The following is a 27,531-nucleotide window of genomic DNA, read 5'->3' as shown; positions in this document are numbered from 1 at the left end:
GTACAAAGAAATCAGCCATGTTTATTTCCTGGAGGAGTACTGAGCTAAGGTCTGGGCAAATAAAAGCCCATGAAAACAATAAGCCCAAATTAGCTCAGAAATCGCATAGATGGGTCTTTATTCCGAGTCTGGACCTTCATTTTCAGCCCCGATTCACAGCAGATAGGAGGACAGTGAGAGCCCACCCTGACTCCTGATAAGATCTCTGCAGCAGGTCTCTCCTCTCCTCCGAAGCCGGGGCCCCAAAGGGTACTTACAGGGTGGAACTGAGAAGTGCACAGGATGGGGACTGCAAGGAAAATATAATCTTCATTCAAAACCTGCAATTCAAAAATCATTTCTTCTTCCAACAGCATGCAAAGCACTTTTCAGTTTTATGTCTCCCCTTCCTGTAAGGTTCATGGTTTTGTTTTTAGATTGGTTTTGTCATCAACAGGTCCAAAAATCTGATTATCCTCTGATTTGATCCAGATGAAGCTGGTAACTTCCATTTAAGGATCAGTCAGACTGAAAATAAGCTAGGAAACTCCTGTACTACAAAGCTCCTCTAACCTGTGATGTTTGCAGCTTGTCAGTTTAACAAATATAAATAAAAATATTCTCTGGTTAAAGAAAAATGGCACATCCTCCAGCGGTGCTAAAGGCGGCTCCCTTTGAGTCCAGCCCACTCTCTTCAAATCAGTCCTGCCCAGTACTTGCATAATTGCAGTTTTAACCTTCAGCGTTGGCAGCAGTGAAAGCAAACGGCTGAAATGCTCTTGGAAAGGCACCTCTGGGTCTGCACATCATGTCTGAAGTACGATGGAGAGCCCACAAATCTCTGCAGCTCCTACAGGACTCTCCTTGGCCACCCTGTCCCAGAGTGCCGGGGGAGCTTTAAAAACATGGGATTTAACACTCAGCCACTTACATATTCCAGTCACTTTCTGTCTTATTTATGTGCATGCACAATATCCTGATAAACTAGAAGGGAGGCTGCAGCCATTCCATCTGCATTCCTTTATGCTAAGAAAGATAAATTGAGGCTGATTCAGAGGACAGATTTAAAGAACGCAGTATGTTATCGAGACAAGCGCAATCTTCCCAGGGAGCCGTTGTAGTGGGTTGTCTTGAGATCATGCCTTTATTTGTTTGCTAAAATAAATGGACACCACACAAAACTTAATTCATATACGAGACATCTCTTGCAGCTCACTATACCTTCCTATTTTGCTTAGCCAAAACTGTCTTATTCTATTATTCATTGAGGGGACCATTTAATGGCACACAGAAAAGTAAAAATAACAAAAAGCTAATTAAAAACTTCAGTGCTTTCCTTTTAGTCTTCAGTAATCTATGGAACTGAAAGACATTTATATCCAAAGCACATTACAGTCTAAGGGTTTTTCTGCCTGTAATAATCCATGGATACTTTCAATGGATTTTAATACAGACGAAACCAAAGAGATTTTATGGAACAGTAGAAGTATTTAATAAAAAATCAGAATCAGTCAATCGTCTTTTTAAGACCAGGTAATAGAATTCGATAGCAGGGATAAAAATCCTCATAAATTCTGCAGGAATAGTTCAGAAGGCTGAGACAAAAGTTATTACTTCCTTTTAAATTAACAGTAGGATTTTCCATAAGGGATGTTTTGAAATACAAATGACCAGAGGAATAAAAATACAAATGTTTGTGCTTCCTACATCTCTCTAGACTGTATTTAAAAAAAAAATAAATCCAAAACCACAATCAACTTTTGTTATTATTAGTTTACAAATCACAACTTTCAGAGACCCCGAATCCATTCTCGGAGTGCCCTACTAAGAGTTCTGGGACTCCGGTTCTCGAATTTAGTAATGAAGGCAGATTACCTTAATCTAAGGAGACGCCATGAAATCCTTCAAGTCAATGCAGATAGAGGCTACGCATTTGTCTGCTTTGTTTGGGAGGGGAAGCCCACTGGAGCCCTGCCATAATAATAAAGCGCTCCCTGCATGCCAGTTCACACGTGGGCTAAATCTGAAGTGACATTTCTCAATGAAAGGAGCAGTATTCACTCATGTGCTCAGCATTTTGATGTCCACCAAAACCTGGCAAACATGATTATAGAGATCCAGCAGGCATGCCACAGCTTTATTTAGTCCTCATGGTTCAACACAATGCTATGCAAAAAATAAATAAAAAATAACAGGCTGCCTTGGGATGGCATTCTGGGAGTATGAGTTCATGCATATGGATGGACTCGACACATGTTTTGCAACTCCTCATACAAGGACAGAATATCTGAACCAAAGGGGGCCGCTTTACCCACCCTTACGGGGTCAGTTCAGCATCCTGCCCTCCAAACCAGGAGCCAGTGCAGAAACTTTGGGCTTCAGGGACTGGCAATGTTTATTTGTGCTACTCTGCACGGCATTTTAATTAGTAACTGTGCAGATTTAAAACCTTTGAATGGACACACAGGGGCAGTTGTGCAGCCTAGCTTTTGTGTTTCCACTCTCTGAAAAAAATCCTGTTTGAGGACATCAGCAGGGGGTTAATGGAAGCTTTGATAAAGTTCTTCGAAGCCTTTTATTGTTGCTCAACTACAGACCGGACTCTTCTGTCTCTCTGGCTGCTTTCCAATACATTTAGTCAGCTGCAAAAAGAACCAGAAAATTTAGAAGCCCATCTAAACATTTGGTAGCCACAAACTTTCTTGGGCAAATCTCCTTCCACATGAAAATATTTCCTTGCAAATTGTTTAAGGGAAGCACTCAGATTGGACGGCAAGCCTTGCGAATGTGAAACATCAGTGCACTGCCAGCGAAAGGAAACACGCAGTTAAATAGCCTGGAGCAAATAAAAGCTGCAGGACCGTATCTTCATCTCTGTCAGTTTGGTAACTATTCATCTGTACCAATATCATCGAGACCAGAATTTGATATGATTTGATGCTTCCTAAAAGTAAATTTAAATAATTTAAATATGGTCAACGTTACCCAGTCCTGAAAGTAAATGCCTTTTTCCCCAGCAGGATATGTAACTAACCCCCATTTTCCATAGAAAATCATGAGATCTTTTTAAAAATGTGACCAATCTTTTATTTAAATGCTGCAATTACTTCTTGGCTCCGACATGCAACTTGTCTAAGCTGTTTGCTGAACCCTGAAGCTGGTTATTTACTAAGGATCTTTAGAAAGCACTTTTTTTTTTTCCTTCCGACCAAGACTTGTATCCCCCACCTTGAATACAAATTCATGGAAATGGGTGGTGTAGATGGCTTTGCCAGCAAGCAGGCAGTTGTTATTTTAATTATTATTTCTTTGTGGAAAGCTGTAGTTACCTTAAAATAATAATTTAATCCCTCCCAACAATAGTTTTCCCGGTTTTGTTTTTAAGACGGGAGCACGTATGCTTCTAACTACGCATTTATTACAGACCATCAGTTAAAGCCTATGCACGAACACAGAGTTGTTAATAAGAAACTCCCACTTGCATCTGCCAGCTTGGAGAAGCTTCTTACTCGGACACATTATCTTACACACATAATTAAACCTGCAGTAGAAGAAATCTGAAGTGGTCAACAGACGACATCTCTGAGGCTCTGAGAAATCTCACACTCAACACTGAAATTTGCCCATTCAAATGTATTCCTAACTGCTTGCTTCCATGCAATTCACAAATTTCTTGTGCCGGGATCACTTATCTTCTTTCTGGATCTCCCACTGTGTTTATATATTTTAAAGGTCTGTGGTTTGTCAAAACACATTATTTGGTTTGCTTCAGAAGTCCTCGTGGTAACTCCCTTAGATGTAACTCTTCAGACAGCAAAAGCCAAAACACAACTCCCTCAGAGAGCCAGAGTGAGGGAAGGACAAGGCAGATCCTCGTCCTGCACAACCTGGCAGGTCACCTCACCGATTATGGCAGGTGAAACCCTACAACAGCTGACAACTTGTCCCAACCCTTCTGCCTGAAAACGTGGGGGAAGTGCTGCTTATGTCTAGCAGATGAATGTGAAGCCTTAGAAACCACACTGGTTTAGATTCAAAATGAGAAAGTTGCATACAATTAGCCTGGAATTCTGCAAGATGCTGCAACAAATCACTCTGAGCGTCACGCTCACGGATCACCCCTTTTTCACATCCTCGCTTACTAGTTTTGAATCTCTTTCCCTATTGAATTCACGCTTGACACAGCTCCGTTTGAGGAACAAGGAGACTGCTGATCCATCATCCTTTAGTACAAACACCTTTAAAGCAAAATAAAAACACCCCTTTGCAACTCCCCCTTTCCATTACCCTGACATTTTGCAGAAAAAAGAATGCAGCAGCTAGAAGTGTCACACACAGACCCCATGCTCTGGACACCTGGCATGTACCCAGACGTTTGCCAAGGGATTATTTTAGATCAGGCTTGTGGGGAACTGGGTGGCCAGGGTGCTGAGACTGTTTATACACACCCAGCTACGTGCACAAGTTTCTTCCTGGGTTTGTGTGCCTGTAAAAGGACTCCTGGAACAGGCTATTTGTATCCTTTGGCTGCAGGGAACAAGTAACTGGAAAGGGTGGGACCACGCTGGTAGCAAGTACTTTGAAAAAAAATAAAAATAAAAATAAATGAATTGACTCCTGGATGTCTGGAAAGGCTACAGCCAGGTACTCCTGTGCCCAGCATCTGGCGTGCCCCTTGCTCCCCTGTTTGGGCAGAGACACGGACTCACCCACCTTCACAGCTTCCAGACTGGGCCATCCCACTTGCTGCAAACCTCAACAATTTCCAACTGGTCCAAAACACTGGCCTAGGAACAGCCAGTCCCAGCACCTTCATCCTGCCCTCCACAATGCCCCACCAGCACTACCCGGTCCTCACAGCACCCAAGGGAGCCAGGTGGGGAGCTGGACTGAAAACCCACCAGCCGTGAAAGGGCAGCTGACCTGCATGAGCCTCCCGCTATCCTCAGTAGGCACTAGGGAAGGGTGATGTCAGAACAGAAAATAACTTATTTTGCCAGCTTATGCTATTTTAGAGGGTCTGTAAAACTCTGACACAACTGTATGATGAATCCTGTCTTCAAGTTCACAGAGCTCCTTCCCCGGCTATTTGGAGATGACATCTTCCTTGGGGTTATACAGCCCTTCAAAATTACGTTTCAACACAACAATGAACAGCTCATCACCCAGGCCTGCATTTAAAAAAAAGGAAAATCTTTGCATGAGCTGAGCATAAAACTACAGCAGTCTGAACAGCTACAGACCTTGCTGTTTTTGAAAGCAAAATTAACTTCTTTTACCACCTCCCTACCGGTAAGATTCTCAATATGCACATAAATAGCACCACATACAAAATCAAAAAATGTTACATTCACTCTCAGCGAACAGAAATTATTTACTGTTATTTACACTGAAACCAGGAATATACTCAAAGAATGTGATGGAGTTTAGAGAATCAGATGGATTGATCAATCTTCAGAGTATCTGCTAATTTTATTTTCCAGTAGTAGTTTAAGGGTTTTCATGCAGCTCACCCAAAAGAAAGCTCTGTGACTGAAATCTACTTAACAATGTCTTTTGATGTTTCACTACAGAGCAGTTCCTTATAGATAAGTTATAAATATCCAGAGAAGTAGCACATTAAAAAGAGACTACTGAAAACCTTAGGTTTCCTGGCCTTGGCACGCGTTGCTTTTGATCTGCCTGAGCAACTATTACTTTGTCGATACGAGGAGTGCACACTGACCAAGGGCAATGTAGGTCCATGAATTTTTACTGACTGCAAATTTAGCTCTGCACAGGCTAAACCACACTGGCAGAACGTAAGACCTTATATGCATTTTCTGTGCTGTTCTGTACAACACGTGAGGAATGCTAATCAGCATTTGAAAGGAAACATGGGCTTTCAAAGAAGGCCCACCGAAATGCAAAATGGGAATATATATTCCCCTACCAAAAAGTCCAGTAGAACTGGTGAGTCATCTGGAAGCAAATAACTCCCACTTCTTTCCCCCCTCCGCCATTTTTAACTTAAAACACAATCATCCTCAAAGGATCAGGATCTTTCAGATTTTTTTTTTCCTTTTAGTAATGGAATTAAGAATATAAACAACAAACAAACCTAAAGGCTAAATAAACCTGAGTAACAGCTGGCATTTTCCTTCCCTGCACTGCACGTCAATATTTCAGGTTCATCCCAGTTTGGTCACCACAACTGCAGCCTGCCCCAGAAGAATACCTGATTCACGTGGGTCTCCTCGGCGGTGCTCAAGTCCTGGTGGCACCGTGACCCATTTTAGTTCCTGCCTAGAAACAGGTACTGAACAACCGCAGGGCTCTGAGTGACGGCGAGGGACCAGGGGAGCACACAGAAGAGGGGGGAAGGACTGCAGCACAGCCAGCCACACCGCGCTGCCTCCGACATGGAGCAGCTTTGAGACAGGCGAACAGACAGCTAGACAGGCAAGGTGTGGGGGATCGCGGAGACAAAGAAGCTGCGGAGAGGAGCTAGAAAAGAGGGGGAAAATGGGACAGAGAGCCCAAGATATTCATAAGAAAGATCAGTCCTTGATCCTGAGCATAGGCAGCTTGAAAACATCGAGTCTGATGCAAGGGGGGAAAGAGTAAGTTTATTTATTTATACTGTATTTTCATCCTAATTGGCACATCCTGCCTCCATCTAGCTGTGCTGGACCACTTAAGGAAGCACTGAGCCCAAGGTAACCTAACGAGGTAACAAATCACCAGGCAGTCTGTTTATTCAGAAATATCAACCCTTTTAACTCCAACAAGCAAACGAGCAAGAAGGACACCCATCCGTCATAAAATGTAAACAAAAAGGAAGGAGGAAAGCAAGCAGCATAAAGAGATGGGGTTTTAAATCTCATTTAGAGCTTGTGTAGGCTCTCCCCCCCCCTCCCCCCCGCCTGCTCCCCTGCCTTAGGAACGCCTTTAGCATCCCTGCAAAACCTTGTCCTTGCGGTGCTGCCCCTCGGACACACACGCAGACGGACTTGCCAGTGAACCTGGCCATCAGGCTGGAGACCTAAACAGCTCGGCTGTAATCTTTAATAAAAATATCAACTGTAGAGTACCTCTTCAAAAAAACAAAAGCTTCCTGCTTGCTGTGAACAAGGTCTCCTTATTGAGAGATTTACTTTTAATTTTGAACAGCTTCGCAGCATTATCCTTAGCGGAAAAATAAAAGAGCCCGGAGATTTCTGAGCTATTCAGTCAACTGCCTGGTAGGGTTTCTCACTGAAATTAGCTTCTCCTAGCAGCATCGCATGAGAATTGCTGGTTTGCATCTCTTCCACAAGTCATTTCACATTTTTAAAACATGGACAAAGTGCTGATTTCATTTGATCAAAAACAGAAAGCCACAAAAGTCACCATTGCTGGTGGAAACCCTTAATACCAGCACTTCCCAGTCCTCATTGTGACAAGGGCACTGGCAGCAAGTTCCAGCAGCTCAGTGTTCCATCCTTTGCTTTTTACATTTCTCTTTAATCTTAGATGGGAAAAGAGTGGCGGGTCCCATTTCAAAAAACTCAAAAAAATTATTATACTAACCATGTAGAATAGCAAGCTGAATTCACCATTCAAAATCCTTAAAATGTCACAACACTGAAGTATTTCACTAAGAGACAAAAATTTTTACTTGGTTCAAAGCCTGAAATTTAGCTTCTCTCAAAAAAAAAAGCTATAAAAAACAGGACCTTTTGAAAGGAAGCAGGAAAAATACTTTTTCAAATACTTTCTAATCCTACTTTGAATGGCAAAAGCTTATTTTCATTTAAACATTTTTCTACTGTATTGGAAACTGAAAAGAGTTTCTAAACAAAGGAGAAAAATAAACTGCCTCATTTCATTATCTCCAGGAGTAAAACGGCAAACACAAAAACACCTGTGCCTTTCAACTGCACCTTTTATGTCATTGCAACACATTTCTTCAATTTTGTGCTGAATGCACCAGGAACTCATTTCTCATTGCTTTCTGTTCATCTCCAAATGCACACCTTCTATAGGGGCTGGCACCAATGCAAGCAAACATACAAATACCCAGATTGCTGATTCTGACATCAAAAAAACTGCGTTCTAAAATCTCTGTGTATGTTCTTCAGATTATATAGTTGCATATTTGGAAGGTCAATCTGAGCCTGCTGCTAAGAGGAAGGATTTCCTAGTCCCTTGCATACTTATGATCCCTACTGAATTTAGCTCAAAGACCACCTCTTGCAAACAATTCCAGCAAATTCCCCAGAATACAACCTAAAAGCACTGCTCATATCTAAAGAACTAAGGAACTGCACTAACAACATTTTTTTTCCTATCAAATGTTGGAAAGCACAAGCATAGATACCAAAACCAAGTCGTTTACAGATTTTCAGTGCTGGTAGTTTCATTTTTATTAGCAAAACAGGGAAAGAGTGTTATTAAAGCAGCAGCGTGGCTCTAATCTGAATTTAGAAATTGCTGCAAAGAAACCAAGGTAGCTTTAGTTTAAGAAAGGTGTAAGAAAGGTGCGAGATAAAAACCAAGCCTGTGGCAATGCTCAATCATGACATGATTTCTTTATAATGAAATATAGTGAAAGCAAATGAGTGGCACAAGAATTTTAATGCACCCCAGACACACATTTACAATGATTAAACAGATCAGTATTTGTAAAACCCAAGGGTCCAACTTTACAAACCTTTACTCAAGCGAGCAGTTTCACTGAAATCGATGGGATTATTTGCATATCTAAGGACTATTTATCTCAGCTGAGATCTGTAGGTTTAGGCCCCACATTTCTATTTAGATCTTCTATGCAGCAGAATACACAAAGTCATATGAAGTACAGGAGAACACCGGCACCTTGGAGTTAATTTTCATCTGTACCAGTACAGTTTCTCCGGCCCTCTGAAGCATTTGATAGACTGGGCATGTTTCATAATTGGCAATGTTGGCAAAAATACAAATTTCCTGATGTGAAGAACTGCTACTCATGGATAATAAACAAAATCAATTCTTATTTGCATATTCAATCAGATTTTGGTTTGCATATTAAAGCATAAGATGGTAGAATTTTCACACGGTAGATGGATCCCACTCACTTATTCATGCATATATGCATCCACTAATCCTTACACATGCCAAAATCAGTCAGAAATACTCTCTTTGCTATGCATTCATAGCACAAAAACACTGTCCCTGCTGCTGTTCTCAACCTTCTCTTTTCGTCTAGCGTATGACAGCATTCTCCCAAGACTCTGTAATAGCCCCTGTTCTCTATTAGTCTTCTTTTCAACAGGCAAAGTGATAGTTTGAATTTTTGAATCATAATTTAAAAGGGATGCTGTCAACTCTATGTATAAAGAACAAAAAACACTGGACCAGATTTTCAAAGGAGCTTCAGCGTGGACTTGACAATTTTGCTTGTAACTGTCACTGCAAAATTGAATGTATCTCTCACCGTTAATATTGAAGCATTCTGGACTACAGCTAAAATTTGTAGATTTAGACTATGCATGCCTATTTTTCACATGCATCTACTAGGAAACAGAATTCAAAATCTTTATATAGTCCAGTACTATCAAAATAGAAAATATTAATATTGTCCCATACACCACAAGTAATGATAAATGGTAACCCTGTAAGCTACCCTCTAAGGTGCTGAATGCCTGCAACATCCGTGGGACCTGAAGGCAATGAGCACTGTGAGCCATTAGGTAACAGGTTTGACGGTGTAGCAGCCAGTCTGACAGTCTGGATATCTAATTTGCATACAGAAGAGTATCATAGTCAAATGTATATAATTTTGTGCATTAAATTAAAAATTCAACTGGAACCTTGTGCTTGAAACCCTAGCTAGCTGCAAACAAGAAATGTTTTCATGTAATTAAAGAAAAAAATCACACAAATGATCACCAAAACTAAAGCACAATCTGCTGCAGCTGCCTTTACTAGGTCAAGCACAGGGGAATGAAAAAAGCAGGACTGCCTAGGGTATCTGAAACCATCAGGTATAATATGAGTATTTCCCTCACCCAGATGAGGGAAACGCAAAAATCAGCCAGCATGAAGATGAAAGCTCATATAGGATTTCTAAAGTAATGCCAGCTCTGATCAATTGAAACGTTGTTAGCAGCAGGTTAAGGAGGTATTTATTTAACAATGGGACAGAATCTAATTGACTGCAGGGAGAGGAGAGAGAGCAGGCAGGCAAGGGAGCACCAACCCATTCCTCTTTTTGAATCTTAGGCAGCCGTTTTCAGAAGAAGGCAGAAGCACAATCCTGTGCTCCCCGAGTGCTATTTTGCCCTCTGTAAACACCAAGGGCATATTCATGTCTGTGTGCAGGGTCTCCCCTACAAAGGGCCGAGTCGATGGTGACCCTGGCTCTGTCCCCTCGCCTTGCCCATGGCAGCTGTGTTGTTCTGCTTCTGCAGAATGCCTCCCAGCGTCCTCCCAGCGTGCTGCAGCATAGCTCTGCTCCCAGCTACAGGAGTCAAACCCTCCTCTTTTTCTAGCTCTAAAGAATTTAAACTATCCATACAAATAACCAGAAAATAAGGGTTTGACCCAGTTACGCATCTTAGGGCTCCTTGCATTCATTTGCTAATGCTAAATGTAATGGAAATCACAGCTTTCCTAAAAAACAGGCAGAAGAGAGAGGAAGAGAATTTGTGTTTAGGTTCCTACCTGCTTGGTTAGTTGTCACAGTGACTGACACAGCCTGGTCCTGGCTGGGGTTTTGCTTGGACACTCCATTCACCGCCCAGACTTCAAAGGTGTAGTTAGTGTGTGCTAGGAGGTCAGTAATGGAGACTTTGGTGGTTTTCAAACCGTTCTGCTGGGGGCTGAAGTGCACACCACTGCCACAGGACCGGCAGCGGCTCAGGTCGCCGGCACCACACCTCTTGCATACCACATTGTAGGAGATGTCTTCCCGACCACCTTTGTTCTGGGGGGGGCTCCACTCCAAGTTCACCGATGTCTCATTGACATTGGAAATCAGGTTCTGGGGAGCAGACGGAGGGCCTAGAAATAAAAAGTCCACACGTTTTTAGTAACTGGAGAAACCTCACGTAATATCTTCAGACTTAGGGTCCTGGGTGATACTGAGCGTGTGCAAGTCTCAGTTAAGTCAAGGACAGTGGAGAACACACAGAATTTTACTTCTCTGTGTTCTTAACGAAGGTGAAAAAGTAACTGGTAAGTTAAACTCTGATCTCTTCATCTGATGAATTAACAGTATTTTCCAGCTCTAAATGGGTCTGAAAGCCCAGTATTGCAATTAAACAAGAGTGGGGTTTTTTCACTTTCACTATTTATACTTACTATGAAAAACTTAAAATTTAATATTTTACATTCATTTTTCCATGATCTCCCAAGCAAAGCATCAAATGCACAAAATCCTCCTTCACTTGAGATTTTTAAGGTCCCCCATAAGCTACAGACAGGCTCTCCTTGAAATTGTTGAACTCTCAGTATTTTTTTCTTAAGAACACAATATTTTCCGGGCAAGCTGATGTCAGATCACATTCAAGCAGGGATCTGGACATGACACTTTGGGATGCAGGAGGGAGACTGGAGTAGAAAGCCAGATACAGAACTAAGGCTTTTAAGGAGGGAGAATAAAGATTACAATAGGGGAGCACTGGAGAACGTGACAGAATCGGTGAGGAAAATAAGGTAAGCAGCTGAAAGAAGAGCTGACACAAGAAAACTGGTCAGGAACAAGAGATCATACCGAAAGCCTGGGAATAAGGCTGAATCAGAGACACAAGGTCAGCTCTTGCACCACAGGGACAGGAGACTTCAAGACTCGTAAACATGCCGCCAAACAGTTCCCAGCTGGTTCCACCACAGGGACTATGTGACGTGGGGACAGAGCCAAAGGCAGGCTGGGGAGGACCTCCCTGGGCAGGAGAGGGGCAGAGCTAGGCGCTGGGATGGGGCAGCATGAGCAGGACAGAGCCCACAGGACACAGCTCCCCCCAGCACCTTCCGCAGCCTGACCGGGCAAACTGCCTCCAGCCCTGCCCAGCCTCGCTCTGTAACCAATGCACAGGCAGAAATTTATTTATATGTTTAAATCCCCACAGGCTCAAACCCAATAAGCACATTGAAAATGCAGAAGAGCTAATCCTGTGACTCTTAATCTAATTTCAATACAGTTGAGGTGAGACACACTTTTTGTACCCTTAAATTTAACAAGGATGATTCAGAGCAACCCCATGAAACAGATGGGTGTTTTATACATCACAAAAAGCTTCAGTGATCATCAAAAGGCAGCCTGTTCTGGGGCAGAGCACAAGGGCACTCTGACTACACACACAATACTTCAGGACAGAACATAAGGTAAATACTGTACCGAATAGAAATGAAACAGAGAGTGAGAACAAAGCTTGCAAAATGTAATGATCCGAACTGGAATACAGTAAAAATAGCAGTACTCAGTAATTACTCGCAGTTAGAGCTTTAAACACAACTATTATTACCAGAAAAATACTGGAAATAATTTTGTAGAAAGTCACAAATTCAATTTTTCTTCAAGATACAGGAGAGCTTACGAAAGCTTCTTAAATTTTATCAAAACACATTTGATGGTTGGAATTACAAAAAGTTCAACCAGATCTCCTGGTAGAAAAGGAAGGGAAAGAGAAAGTTCTGGCAAGTTGCATTCCAGATCTTCCATTCTTGTTATTTGTCAAATGACATGAAATTGGAAAAAAATTCAGCCAGTACCAATAGCTTCATTAAATCAATCATAATCTCTCACATGCCAAAGGTACAAAAACAGCCATCAGGCTAAGCTGGGTACCCCATACATTATGGTGAAATTCTGCTGAAATTACAAAGTGACTCAAGTGTAGCAGAGAAGAGGTTAAGCCATTAAGAGGTGACTCTGACAAAGATTAATTCTGGCTGCCTGGACTCATCAAGTGCATCCAAAAGGAAGCCTGAGACCTGAGCACACTGTGGAGGACAAGGTTTTGAGGGCTGCATCACATCCCTGAGTCTGTGCTTGAAGCCGCCAGGGTGTAACACATATTCAACAGGAGATAAGACTTTTATTTTATGAGAGGCAGGTAGGTTAAGAAAAGAGTCTTAAATTACACAGAGGTCAAATGTATCTACTTATCTACAGTACCGAAATGAAAGGCCTCTGCTCCAAGGGTAGCCGAGCAAGGATTGTTTCTCTGTGCTCACTTCACAAATACGAAATTAATATATTAATTCTGAAAAGAAGGAAATCCTCCCTTCCTGCCAAACCTTTGAAACAGCCTCTGAGTTAATCAGGGCTGACAGGTAGAATTACTGCAAGAAGAGCGAGCCCAGGCCAGCCCCTGCGACGGGGAGCCCTCCCGCCTGCTGCACCACTGGGCTACCATTCATGGCTTTTATTTGTACACTGGCAGCATTTAGGACTCCTAAGGACAAAACCCTTTTACTCAAAGATCAGTTACCAAACACAGTAAGGGGCCTTTCCTGCTCCAAAAATGCTTAGAAACTAGCAGAGAAAGAAAAGGGAAATAAACTGTTTTTAATTTCTGTTCATCGTGTGGAACTGAGGTACAGAGAGAGGCAGTGAGCGGACAAGGGCACACAAGACGCCTTGCACATCTGGACATCGGTCACAACTCTCCCAAGCCTCAGCCCAGCTGTCCTTCTCCCAAAAGCTGGGTTTGCCAGCTCCCCAGCCTCTGCTTAGCCTGTAAATACACAATTTTCAAAAACACACTCCAAGTGCAATGAGGTGGAAGACACTCCTGAAATCATGAACTCATGCGGCAGCGCAGGAACTGCTGAGCAGGAACTGATCTAAACCCCATTTACTCCAAAACTCCCCACACTGCCTCACACCAGGGCTCTCTTTTCAGGGCAGGCAGGTGCACAACGTGACAACATTTGTCCCTTCGCACTGTCAAGGAGGCTGGGGAACAAACAAAAGCCTCTGGAGGAAACCAGCAGCCTCAGTAGACTGCAAGCCCAAGTCCACGCTGTGCAGCGAAGGTCTGACCTTGCCAGAGCGGTTGCTGGAGCCGGTGGGAGCTCAGGACATCCGTCCTCCCCGAGGCCATTCAGTACCTGGCAGTAGCAAGCCCCAAAAAGAAACTGCTCCTGTGGGAAATGGCAAGAGCTTTACAGCAAGAAAAAGCAGAAGGCGTTTTCTTACAGAGCACTCTCTTGCTGCAATCACACAAGCGAGAGCATCGACTGGGAGCATGGCCAGGAGAGCTGAGATAAGGTGGTGCTAGTGCAAACACCTCCCCTCCCTGAGCAGTGCCCGGCTCTGCCATGGCTGCCCTCATCTCGGGGGATATTCGTGAAGCAAAGTAGTCCACGCAAGGAAGGTTCATACTGCCACAGTTACAGTCTGAAAGACGTGCCTTTTAGCTCAGATACAGCAGCCAGTTTGGGGTTAAACTCAGACTTACTCTGATGTCCATTAAGATATTTTCCAAGGCTCTAGGTCCAGTTTCACGTGGGAAAATGTGCCAGAATGAATCAAGCTCCTCAGAAGCAAAAAGTCAGTAATTAGTATGTGGGACAGAGCATTGCAGTGTCCAAAGAGAGACGCAATGAAGCGGAAAACCAGGGAAGCAGATGCTTGCAGGTTACAGAGATGAGTGCACCACCTCCAGCATGAAAAGGAAGATGCAGGGGAGTCTCCAAATGGTGGGCTGACATTACAGTGAGGGGAAAAACAATTTCTTTTCTTTCTGGAGCATAGTCATCAATGGAGTTGTTGGCACTGGAAGTGGGGAATAGTTTCAGATTGATGGGCCTGGTTTCAGATGTTGAAACACAGGGCGTATCTGCTCCTTCAATGGTGATAAGGATTTGCTTTGTTTCTGGCAACAGAGCCACTGTCACTAGATGAGAGGAGAACCTGTTCAGGGCCGTGACAGGCTGGCAGTGCCAGCACTGTTCCAGGATGAACCCAGCTAGCAGGATCCCGCAGGAACAGCGTCCTGCTGCCCAGACCACCGCCCTTGCACAAAACCTGTGTCCTCCAGCAGAAAATCTAGCTGTGGCACAGAAGAGAGGGGAGACAAGGAGCTGCACCTCTGAAACACTGTCCCCAACTTCTGTGATTTTGTCCTGAGACCCACGATTTACAGCATTTTTCTTAAAACTCCTGCTGATGGAAGCACACTATTGCATGAGCCATTCGGCGCTTTGAAAGCATGGAGCTAATACTACCACACTGCCCAGAATTGCTTAAAAATGTGACAGTTCCTACAGAAAAAAAAAAAAATCTACACACTTTTATTTTGTAAAACAACAACTAATTTTAAAGTTCATTTTATGATGTTAGGAAGCCAGGTGCTCTCACTTTCCCTGCCCAAGAGAACAGAACCTAATGGATGGATCTGCAGAGCCGCTCACGCTTCTCCCATTGGGAACTGCAAAGAGGGCATGGTTTGATCATGGAGCCTCAAAGCAGGATCCCTCACCCAGCCCATTTACCAGCACCATGAGCGGACACGGGGGACCCCTCTGTGGGAACACAGGGAACGGAAGTTTTTAATTTTATTCCTTCCTGGGGCTCCATAAATCTTGCTTCACAATAAACCCATCAAAATCAACTGAGCCATGAAGCAAATGGAAAGGCCCTGGGTGGAGCAGTTCACTGTGTGTGTCAGGGCTGAGGGAAACACTGAAGAGTCTGTTTAGCAACAAATAATCTTCCTCAAGCTAATCTTGCTATCTTCCTCAACCCTCCTATCAGATTTACTTAAATGTATTGGGCAATGCAGATTGATTGGCTTTCTCTTGCTGCAATAAGCTATAGCCATTATATCTATCTGTCTCTTTCACCCACAGATAGACAGATCTGTCTGTCTTCGGGACAATGTTGTATCCTATACCCTATGTCAAATGAATATTCAGGAAAACTAGAGCTTTTAAGGGCTTAACAGCACGAGCATTACTTGCACTAAAAGGACTGATGTATTTTACCACTCTTACCACAATCTCTGGCTGCTTTTAACTTTTCATCCATCAATACTTCTCTCCCTCCCTTCCTACAAAATGCTCAAGTCCCTCTCCAATCAGAAGCCTCCCGCACGCCACTGCAAGACTGATAAAGAGGCCTGATGAAAACCATGATAAGGGCATGTATCAACACCTGACCGGCTCCCTCCTACCTCCCAGACCACAGGACATCTCCATGTGCTACGTTAGCTGTGTGCCATCTCTCTGTGGATTACAGGTCTCTGTGGGCAGAGTTAAGGAGCCCTCTGTGATTCGTACCAGGGACCAAGTCCAGTCTGAGCACCCAAGTGACTCGCGTGCAGCTTCTGCAGTGAAGACCCAGTAATGAACTCGCTATCCAGGACTGAACTAGCACCTGCAGGGTGCAGATGGCAAGGGGCCATGGCTGCAAAGCGAAGCAGGCTGCAGACTAACACTGTGCATAACGACATTTCAGTGAACTGTTTATTTGAAGGAAAATAATGTTTTGCATTTAAATCAGCTGCCCTGCACACTGAGGGACCATCAGAGGTTGTTGGCTCGAAGTTTGCCTGTTGTTCAGCTACCATCCTGCTGAGGAAGTTACCCCAAAGCCCCTTTCCTCCTGCCACCAAAGGATAACAGTACAATTGTAGGAGGTTCAACCTAGTGGCACTGGCAAACTCATTCCACCAGGAAAAAAAGAAAGTCTATCCTGAACGCAATGAACAATTTCAAAGGCAAATAGCACAAAGGCGATTAGCTGCAACTGAGTGAACGTTCCTGCTGCCCTCAGGGATCGGTCGTGCCCAGCCCTTCATGCATGCCAAAGGGAAAGTACAGACACCAGGACCCTCTGCGTGCCCAAGGACTGGGTCTAACCAGGCTGCACCAGGACGGCAAGTTCAGCACTGCCGCCGAGACAGGAGTCCAAAGAAGAGTGCCTGTCCCTTGATGAACTCCGTATACTACAAGCCCATGTGAAAGGACGTGTTGTAGCTGGGCTCCTGGAGCTGGAGAGACTCCGAGACAGGCAGGCAGGCACAATTTGTCGGGCATGCAGATAGACTCCAACCAAGTCAGCCCAGCCCTTCTCCCTACAGCTGTAAACCCAACTGATCTACACAGCTGAAAAATACCTCTGGAAACTAACCCTGGGATCTGAGGGTAGAACTGTAAGTGCACTGTGCTGGGGAGCTGTATTTAAATGGTTATGACAAAGGTTTTAATAACCATGGTTTTACATCTTCCTTTTTTATTACTGATCTGCCCAACCAGGTGCTTCCCTAAAAGTCTCTGTGGGTGGATGCAGCAAATTCAATTACAGTTTTCTACAACTGGACCAGACAGACTTGTTTGACATAAAGAATACTGTCTTCACTAAACCAGTTAATTTAGTTCAGCAATAGTGTATGGTTAGGAGGCGTGGATTAAAGGATGGTGAAAGGAGAAGAGAAAGAAATGATTCCCAGTAAAACGGCTCTTGAGTGACTTTGTTGTCCCATAAAATGACAAGAAATAAGGAGGACCTTGCAAGCTTGGTTCTCCACTGCCCTAGGTTGATAGGATGCCAGAATCCCACTTTTAGACAACTAGCAGCTCCAAATTTTGGGCAATCAGCTTTTATTCACGAAAGCTATAGGCAAGTAAAAAAAATTCTTTTTCCTTTTCTCAATGGTCCTGTGGACAAAGCACTGAAGATAAAAGTTCTGGGCTTTGGTTTGGCCGATTTTATCAGACCCGAGTAGCTATTATATACTGTTTTCTAAGGGTGAAAAACAAAAACATCACAAAACAAACTAAAAAGCACCTCAGCACAGGGTTCTGACACTTAATGCCTTTGAGTTTAGCACTTAGGAGAAACCCACTCTGATGGTGCCCAAAATAGAGCTCTCTCTAGCCACGAACAGCCGCCTACCCACACTCTTCTGTCTTAGCGTGTCCCCTGGCAGAGGGCTCCTTACCAGGAGCTCCTTTCTTTGTGCCAACTGAGTCCTCAGCCATTAACAGTGGTAGTGGATTATTTTGGCAGCAATATTACCTATTAAGGACTAAAGTGATATTATCAGTATTTGGACTGTAACCACAGCTGTTTACTACTAACCTATGGTATAGTTAGTATTTATTACCTTGAAAGATCTATCTGTGGGAGGAGATCTATTACAAAAGCAAGCTGAAGCCCACACTCTCCGTGGAAGTGCTAATGGAGATATTTCAAATATATACCCCCAGGAAGGCAAGCCTTCGTTACGAGCATCCTGCCAGTTACCAGATCAGTACATTTAAAATGTACTCTCCTTTAAAAGAAAGATGCTTTCAAAAGATACGTATGTGGCTAAGTAACAAGCAGGATGACACTTCCGAGCCCTGGAAGGAGAAAATGATTAAAAAAAATAATTTACTCTGTCTGTGTGTGCACGTGTGTAAAAGCACATTTCTCTATCAGGTAACGGATGTCTCTGCAGCCAGGGCAATGGATAATTATTTTCAAGTGGGTTGTCACCCTGCATTCAAGCCTGCATTCGCCTGACAGTGTGAAATTGGAAGGAAGCTTCATTGGCAATTCCCACCAGACATCAGATAGCCTCAAGCATGTAGAAAAGACTTTAATCTTCTTTAACCATTCCTGCACTCTCCTTGAGGAAAATATCACCTCTTTTTTGAGGCAGAAAAAGTAGACCTTAGCTTGATAAGGATTAAAAATTATTCCAACAAACAGTAAAAATAATACAATAACCTGCTGCAGTTCAAAGCTTTCTAACTTTACTCTCAATCTGAGAAAACCCTATAAACATACCACTAAATGCAGCAGAGTGCCAGCTATGGGTGTTTGTTAACCAAAGTCAATCAGGTAGACCCGCGGGCTTCAATGGGCTTTGGACTGGGACTGGCAAAAGGATCCTCTTTAAGAGCCTGCTCCAGAGACACTGACCCTCATCATCTCTGGTGATTTCAAAGAGAACTCAGGGTTATTCAGAAATCTTCAGCTAATTTGCTACATAATAAACAAGATTCATACAACAGGGAAGGTTGCTATGACTCACCGCCGTTTAAAAGGAGCCTAGTATGAACTGGCCTGTTTTGAACCGGCAGCTTGGCCTTGGCTATACTACAGAGGAACAGTTAAGTCTTTGATAAGTTACAGTAGCAGCAGGCAGCCGGGAGTAAGCATCCAACTGTCTAATAGCAAGGAAACCTAACTAGAAATGCACTATCAGAAGCAGTGAAAAGTTTAGCACATCTTCTGCTGTACAAGATCTGAAAGCCAGCTTTTGTGTACAACACAGCAAGAATAAAGAGAACAAATAAAGAGGTGTAAAAAAGACAAGATCCATACAAGGAACAACTCCAAAGATCTTTGGAGCACATCTACAGAAAGCAATGAAATGTCACTGGAAGTACATGAAGTGCCTTTGAAGGGGTTAGCTCGGGCACTAAGAGGCAGTACGACTCTGCTAAGACTTTCAGTCGTGTTGCCAATGTGACCATACTGCTCCCCTCTCAAGGAGGCCTCACGATGCCGTTATTGTACGGCTAGCCTTTAACAATTCTAATCAATACTCTTTAACTTGATCACGATCCTAAAATTCATCTCCTTGGAGGGCGGGCTGAGTGTGAAATAGAGAGTTTACTAGTTTCAGAGTGGATGCAAAGAAAGTAATTATTAAATAATCAATGTCTTTAAACTCTTTAAGTTCCCTCACTAAAATGTCTGGCAAAGTGGTGCCAGGCACAGCCTTCAAGAAAAAGCACCTTGGCCTCCTCTTTCCATCTCATAAAGCTTCATTAAACATGTACAACCATGGAGCTGTCAATAATGTTTCAGCATGTGAGCTGTGAAGCCCTTCAGATAAGCCTTTGTTGTTGATCTTTAACCATCTGAAAGACAAGTTATAACACAGAGTAAACACCTGGGCTGTGTAAGTTTAGGCTCAGAAATAAAGCCCACACTTTCCTGTGACAGTTGTGTATGTTGCTGCCACTAATTGCTTCTTTCAGCAGTTGTGGACAGGTCTCCTGTTGCTGTGGGCTAATTGACACAAGCACTGACAGTTCAGACAACCCTTGCTTCTTGTCTGCCTGGCTATTCCTGACCATTTATCATTATAGATTATGTGTTTTTACAACTGGTGAGACCAAAGTCAACAGTCGGCAAGATGTGGCAGCCACTTGAAATATCAGTCATCTGCTCTATTTCCACCCCCTTCTCCTTTCTGTGCACATTCAGCATTACAACTGGGTTTTAATAAGGCAACTGATTTGGTAAACAATTCTTAATGTATTTACTCAGGCAAGACTCCTTTGACTTCAGTGGGAGTTCTGCCAAGCTAGAGATCTTGGATCAGGGCCAATGATAAAATGCCCATTTTACTGGCATGTACAATTTCCTATTTACTTGCCAAAAGAACCCTAGTTACCAGCTTCACAATAGGTTTTGTTCCTTTCACGTGGAGAACAATCCAATCGATATTTCCTCTTCTCTCCAGGCTAAGGGAGTTAAGCAAAGAGGTCCAGTTACCACTGGCAGAGGTGTGGGAAAACTGATGCTTGCAGGTGCCACCCCTGTGGGCTCTGGGTTTCTCTTCCAAAAACTGCCATATAAGAACATTTTGCATTGCCGCGTATGCTAAGACACATTATCGCATCTACTGTAATACGCTGCGCTGCAGACAATACCACCTGTGTTCACTCACTCTTTCGAGATAAAAAGAAGAATTCCACTGTGGATACCAGAAAGTTATCTGACAGTCTGACAGGAAGGAAATCCAACCAGAAAAATAAGTTGTTCTGTCATTGGCCCAACTGCTGAATCTCTTATTCTGTTAGCCCTCTAATTTACTTCAACAACTCTACAGAACTGGGTCCTGTCTAACCAAATCAAAGCCCCCACTTAATTGAGTAAATGTCTCTGTTAATTTAAGGCTCTGGCCAGAAAATCAGAAGACAGCTAATAAACAGTTGCTGTATTTAAAGGAGTGATGATTTTAAGTCTACTGATTATAAACACATATTGTCAAATTACTCCCTTCTCTTCTCTTCAGGCCATAACCACTCCCCTTCTTATTCAACGTTTTCTCAATTCCTTCAGCCTGTCACCACAGACGAGGGGAGACAGCCTTCTCCTTTGAGATTCCCATCACTCACAATCCCTTTCTCTGGGTCTGGCAGCGATGGATGGTCTATTTTCCCAACCTATGTGGAGAAGAAAAATCATCCTCTCCATCCTGCCTGCCCGCTGTTCCCTCTGCTCTTGCAACTGTCATACTGCACCTTAAAAGATATTTTGACGTACTGTTTACATAATGAACAACCTTATATGATGTTTTAAGAACAAAATAATTTACTTAAGGTACGGACATATATAAAGATGTGGAAGAATTATTATGCCATAAATTTAACCTCTGAAGATCAGAGGCTGTATTGGCATATACTTCATATTATAGAGAATGGGCTCCAAGAGCAGACTGAAGTAGTGCCACAAGTGTGCAAACGCTGGGAATGAAGCACAGCAAAGCCAGGGCAAAGCCACCTACAACATACTAGCCAGCATGACCGTGCATTGCACCCTACTTTCTTATTCTTCTAAAAGCTAGAACAGTGATAATCGGCGTCTGTCTGGAAATTTAGAAGAGGTACACATTAAGTTGAAGGAAAAAGAGCACATTTGTTTATTTAGAAGTCTAAGCAATCATAATAAACATATGCTCAAATAATCAGCTCCTGTGTAATTACTCATTTGCAAGCACAGTTATTAGGTAGGTAAATTCACTTTTTTGAAAATGCAGGTCAAATATTTATCTCTGAGATATATTAAATGCAACACAAGATTGCACTAAGGGTGTATATTAGACTGTAACATTTACAAAATTGAAGTGTTTAGACCTTTCAGGCCTTTTTTAAAGCCTTGACTTTGGAAACAAATAAGGACAGTGTTATTTTAATGTGCATTCAAATTTTAACAACACAGTCACACAGCTCTAGTGGAATCCACATTGAGTTCCCACTGTAGATTGCTCATCATTTCATTATGGCTCATTATGCTGATAACTGTCAGAAAGCATTAGAAGCAGGAGCCTTGAGTAATAGCACTGAAATGGTAATTTAAAAACAATATACTTTCTGGAGGAAATACAGCAGTGCACTAAATTCAATTAGAAGAGGCGAATGTAAAGACAAGTAAGTGACGTTTGCTGTTTGAAGTCAGGCTCTTCGATTTCTTGATAACCTAAACTGGAGAAAGCCCTTTTAAAGCAGGCACTTTTCTCTTGCATCTCACTAAATTTGGTCTCATTATCTCTAAGTTTCTCCAATATAAACTGTCTTAAATGCAACCGCTTTAGAAAATTTCAGACCACGCCAAAATAGCAATCAATCAGTTACTGTTTGGGTGGCACAACGGACTAAATTATTCAGGGTCATTTACTGAGACAGATTTCAAGCTGGACAGTCTATGCTGGTAATCAGTCTTTTGAAATGGGCTCCCAATTAAAAATCATTAATAATCTGAATCGAACAGACAATATAAACAATACAAAACCGTCCTGTACTCACTCATAATGTGAGCATTGTTTGTTAAGAAACAGTTAGAGAACCCAACTCATTAACAGTGGGGACGCAGGACCAACATCCATTAACTTGGGTGGGAACTGCACCTGCCTGCACCAGGCTGCAATTCACAGAGTATCTCCTTACGGAGAAAGAAAATCAGGGGTGAGGACCATGATTGAAACTGATTGTTTTCCAGCCTCACAGATCTGTGTATTGGTAAGGCAATTTATTCTCCATTAGATTGCTAACCTTATGAAAAGGCCCATCCTCTCAGCAAGTACTGAAATATAATGAAGGTCTGAATAGTTGCTTTAACATTATTTTTGTGATGCTTCCAAAAGGGAAAGGCATCCCTGTTTTCCACAGTTTGTGCTCAAGTGTATTACAGGTCAATCATACCATCTCCATGCCCAAGCACACAGCTGACAAGCCCACTGTGCTTCACAGTTGAAAGTCTAAATTCCTGAGTTAGGTCAAAGCAGCAGATCCAGGGCAGCTCTGCTCCTCAGTGGTGACAGACATGTTGATGATTATCCCCATGAGGCAAGCTTGAGGGAAAAGATGCATGAGTAAACATGTATGTCAGAGTGTCTACGCCTGGCCTTCCAACACAGCCCACTCCACCATCTCCTATGCTCATGTCCCGCCATGTTCTGCTTTAACTTGTACAAGCTTTAAGCCAGACATAACTACTCACTCTAGCAGAGCTAAAACAGAGCAGCATACTAACACCAGAGTTTCAGTTATTTGTTTAGACTGGATACCTGGCTTACCTGAAGGTTAGGCACAGTTTTTACAACTCAACAATGGATGGAGATGTCAGAGAGTGGTGTTAGGGAATGAGAAAACTCTGGAGCACCTCTCCTGACCAGTGCATCAGGAAGTAGGTGTTGCTCTTATTACCTATCATGGGAATTGTGAGAAAGGAAAAGGAAGGGGAATTCTCCAATTCCCTTCCATCCACTATCACAATCAGGCTAATGGAAAGTCATAATGGTCTTCCTTCCCCGACCTAAAAGGTGAGATAAGTGATGAGGCCAGCCAGTTTATTACTAAAGGAAATCAATAGCCAAGGGTCAAAGCTTTACAAAAACACATCCTAAGAAGGCTGAAGTTCTTCATCTTAAAAAGTGTTTAGAAATAATAAAGAAAGGATCAATCCACAGTCCATTCCAGGTGTTCTCTCCAAATTACCCAATGTTACTTTTATTCACCTGGTCTAATAGTTCTCCAAGTGAACAGAAACCTGATTTTACAAGCCAGTGGAGCAGAGTCTATCTTTTTGCTAGAAGAATGGATCTCAGATACTGTGTTTTATTTCTTCATTAGTGCGCCGTCACACTGAGCGATTACTAAATGCAGGACTGAATGAGAATACCAGGGTTAAAGAGAGCATAATGAACAAAGAAGGTGCCTGATTATTATGGCTGTCAGCACAAGGGAATTGGGTTTGTCACCTGGTTTAACCAACTGGTAAGAACTGATTAGAGTCTGAATCCGTCTGAAAGAACCTTTGATGTTTACGCTCCCTTCTGTCTCCACATCTTGTCAGGAAAGGCAGACAAACGGGGAGCTTCTTCCAGAGGGACTTCCTTCAGCAGAGGCCCTTTAAATGCTTTCTGTCACTTGCCTCAAGTCCACGGGCAGAAGAATACTTGGTGTGGGGAGCGTGGCAAACAAACGCCCCCCGCCCCATCCCCCCCGCCCCCTCCCCGCCGAGCCCCTTGCACCCTACTCCTTGCGCAACGCAGAGGTGCACCACGCACACATGGCTGCATTTTGTGCCAGTGCAGGTACCATCATCACGGCAACGTTCAAACACTGCTAAGGCAGACCTCAAATTGGGGATATTAGCGAGTACAGCAGTGGGTGGGGGAGCAAAGCTGCCCCACAAGCCAGCTCAGAAATAACCTCTGTGTCTTCATTCACCTTGGAACACAGAAAAAGAAGCCCTTAAGCTATAGGAAAATTCAACCCTCCAGAGACAGGCCTGTTTTCCAAGACAGGTGTCCACGGGATTGTGGTGTTGGCTTGCCTCTGCATGCTGACTCCTCCTAGACTGCAGCGGATACGAAGACTGAGAACAGCACCACGGTCTTTGCCTTCTCTTTTTCCCCTCTTCCTATTTTCAGGCTAAAAGACCAAGATCAGGGACTTCAACTTTGACTGACCTCCAAAGACAGGAATGGGGAAGGGTGCCAGAAGTAGGCCCAAGACTTGACAAAAAAGGGCTAAGCTTGCAGGGGTACTTTTTGCAATACAAGCAAACGTACATATCATTTTCTCACAATTCCCCCATCTGGAAATGTTTTGCTCTCTCCTCATACTTCACTCACTGCAAATGCCTATTTAAAGTCAACCAGTTGATTACTAATTTGATTTCAATTTGGTCAGGATATCACTCACTAGGACCAGGGCTTTATGAGAAACTTTTGCTGGTATAATGTTATTTAGGGTATATCTTCCGAACAATATTTTTATTGTTGCAAAATGACGTTTTTCCTATCAAAATGGTCAAGCTTTATATCTCCTAGTGTAAATTATATTATAAAAAGCATGTTCCTACCCACTTCAGCAAGGTTTCACAACACAGACCTCCATCCCCAGTCAATGTTTGGCAAGGGATATATGGGCCTCTCTGCTTTCCTACTAAGCAAAAGCAGCTGCTCCTGGCTATGCCCAGACCTGCTTAACCACCACCCAGCAAAACTCACAGCTGAAAAGGAGGAGATCACTGAAGAAGAGCTGGAACCAAGGGGGTGTGGGGAAGAGATGAGTGCTGGCTTAGTTATGGACATACTTTGTTTCTGCCTTGTAAGGGAGAAATTAAGATTTAAATAAATGTGAGTCCTCTCTCCAAAATAAATTTGGAATATATTAAAATGTTACAAAAGAAATATCTCAGCCTTCCCTCACTCACAGACACACACACACACACTCTCTCTCTCTCTCTACATAAATATACAGCTGAACTCCAAAAATCTGGAAGCATTTCCAATAGCTTTCAGGGAAAGCCACACATGGATATCTCCTGGAATCCCGTGGGTGTGCGCTGTGCACTACACCTCTTTTCTCCCTGCTGAAGGCATTTTGATGGAACTAAAGCAAATTACATTTGCTGTACATGACGTATTTATCTACAAAGGATAAAATAAACCATACTTTGGGTGTTTGTTTCATTAAGGTTTATTATTACCACCCCTTTCAGAGGAACACTTTTATGTTCTTAGACATCACCAGCTGTTTTGAGCAAACTAGATATATAATGAGATTATAAATATTATCTATTTACCCTAGGTCAAACAATTATGAGAAAACCTTTCACAATTTCTACAAATGCCAATATTTAAAGAGGTGAAAGGTGATGTGATCTACTGGACAGGTCCTCAGACTGGAACTTAGACCTATATTTTATTCCCAACTCTGTTACTGAGTTGTGCGAGTCACTCCTCTTTTGCAGCTTTGTCTCCTTCCAGTCTCCTGATTTATTTAGACTGTAAGCTCTCAAGGGTCAGTGCAACCATGTCACTGTTAGGAATTCAGGGCTGAGAACTAATGCTTTCTCTTCCAGAAGTGTGATCCAAAATGCAAACTGCATCTGCAAAGGGCTGTAAGAGCTACTGAATGCTGCTCTTAGAAGCAGGACGCTTCTTAGAGACACAGATCTCTAGGCAGTATTTCCTACATCCACAGTGAAAGAAAGACAGGAGAAGAAATGGATGATAAAAGGGGAAGAGACTGTTTAAAGACCAACTTACGAGTGCAGGGCATGGAGGCAGCATCATTTTCAGCTCGGAAAAAGCCCCGATCGCAGGTGCAGGAGGTAGAGCCTTCCCAGATGGAGTAGCTGTGAGGCGGGCATTTGGCACAAGCAACATCTGTCGAGAGAGCCTTGTAGTATCCGATTTTGCAAGCTAGATGGAGGAACAGGAAGGGAGAGTGTTACTTGCCCAGGCTGTGATCATAAATTGCTGGCTGGCTTATTCAAAATCAAGGCAGGAGACATTTCAAAGAGATCTAATGATGTCCTCTTAGCCCCAGGTGAAGAATTAACAATCATCACACTCTTAATGAGTAATCCTGTGTCAGGGGATACCGATTCTAATTCCAACAAGAGCAATTTCAAAAGCTGGCTTGGAGATGGTAAAAAAAAATTATACTCTTTTATTGACACTGCCAGAAAATCAGCTGCCTCTTTGTGCTTACTGCGGAGTCGCATGTTGCTTAACCCATGTCCACCTGCATTCACACACACACAGGGAGCATGACAAAAGGGGTGCAATTGGTTTATTCTATGACCACTTAAGGAATGGCAGCTGACAGCCAGACACTGCCAATTTTTAAGAGGGAGCGGGACAGGAACCCACTGGGATTGGCAGCAAGGCCCTCAGCCTCACATGCGCGGAAATGGTACGTCTCCCTCCTGGCAAGGCAGGATTCTTTTGGCTCCTTCTCCCCAAGGGAGGAAATCAGCAATGCTCTCCCCTCCTCGAAGCCAGGGCGCAGCAGTAACTGCACCGCTGCCACCAGGTCTCACGTGCAGTTGGCAAGCTTTCGGTGACATCATCTGCATAAGTGCAGTGCTTACATGAATGGCTACTCTTACATCACTTGGAAAAAACTCATTAGCATCATTAACAACACATTTTAATAGTGGCTAACAGGTATGTCATCCTAGAAATTTCTCCCCTGGCTAGAGATAAAAGCCCGCCATCACCACTGGCTTTCAGCGCTACAGAGAATAGAGAAAATACCCAGGCACACGAACGCGTAAAAGGAAAGGTTGTTCCCAGTATTTACTGTGTGACTCACTCTCACATCACGTCATTTATCACCTACGACACCCGTAGGGTTCCCCTGCTGTGCACAGGCTCCAGTACGCGGGGTGCAGCCCCCCGCACACCCGGGGCTCGCTCTTGCTGTTTTACCCTTCCCTTAGCCCCCACTGTTCTTTCCCTTTGTCTTATGAAGCCCTCCAATGGGAAATGGAGAAGGATTTCAGTAACGCATTTATAAAACAGCAAGTAACTTCACTGTTATTAACCAAAGCCATTTATGGAATTTCCTTAACGA

At 43.2% G+C, this 27,531-nt stretch overlaps 1 protein-coding gene across 3 annotated transcripts in view; it reads right to left on the bottom strand.

Moving 5' to 3' along the window:
• EPHA4 (EPH receptor A4) overlaps window positions 1-27,531 on the bottom strand; it is a 102,500-nt gene that overhangs the window by 32,622 nt on the left and 42,347 nt on the right. For all 3 annotated transcript variants that reach the window (XM_068407100.1, XM_068407101.1, XM_068407102.1), the window contains 2 exons: window positions 26,217-26,372; window positions 10,645-10,983 (listed from right to left, as the gene is read on the bottom strand). In XM_068407100.1, the coding sequence (XP_068263201.1) occupies window positions 10,645-10,983; window positions 26,217-26,372 (495 nt within the window). The remainder of the gene's footprint in view (window positions 1-10,644; window positions 10,984-26,216; window positions 26,373-27,531) is intronic.

This window comes from Nyctibius grandis, chromosome 8 (assembly GCF_013368605.1).
Source record: "Nyctibius grandis isolate bNycGra1 chromosome 8, bNycGra1.pri, whole genome shotgun sequence".
Lineage (NCBI taxonomy): Eukaryota > Metazoa > Chordata > Aves > Nyctibiiformes > Nyctibiidae > Nyctibius > Nyctibius grandis.
Note: the sequence above shows the minus strand (reverse complement) of the source record. Positions and strands in the feature narration are given on the sequence as shown.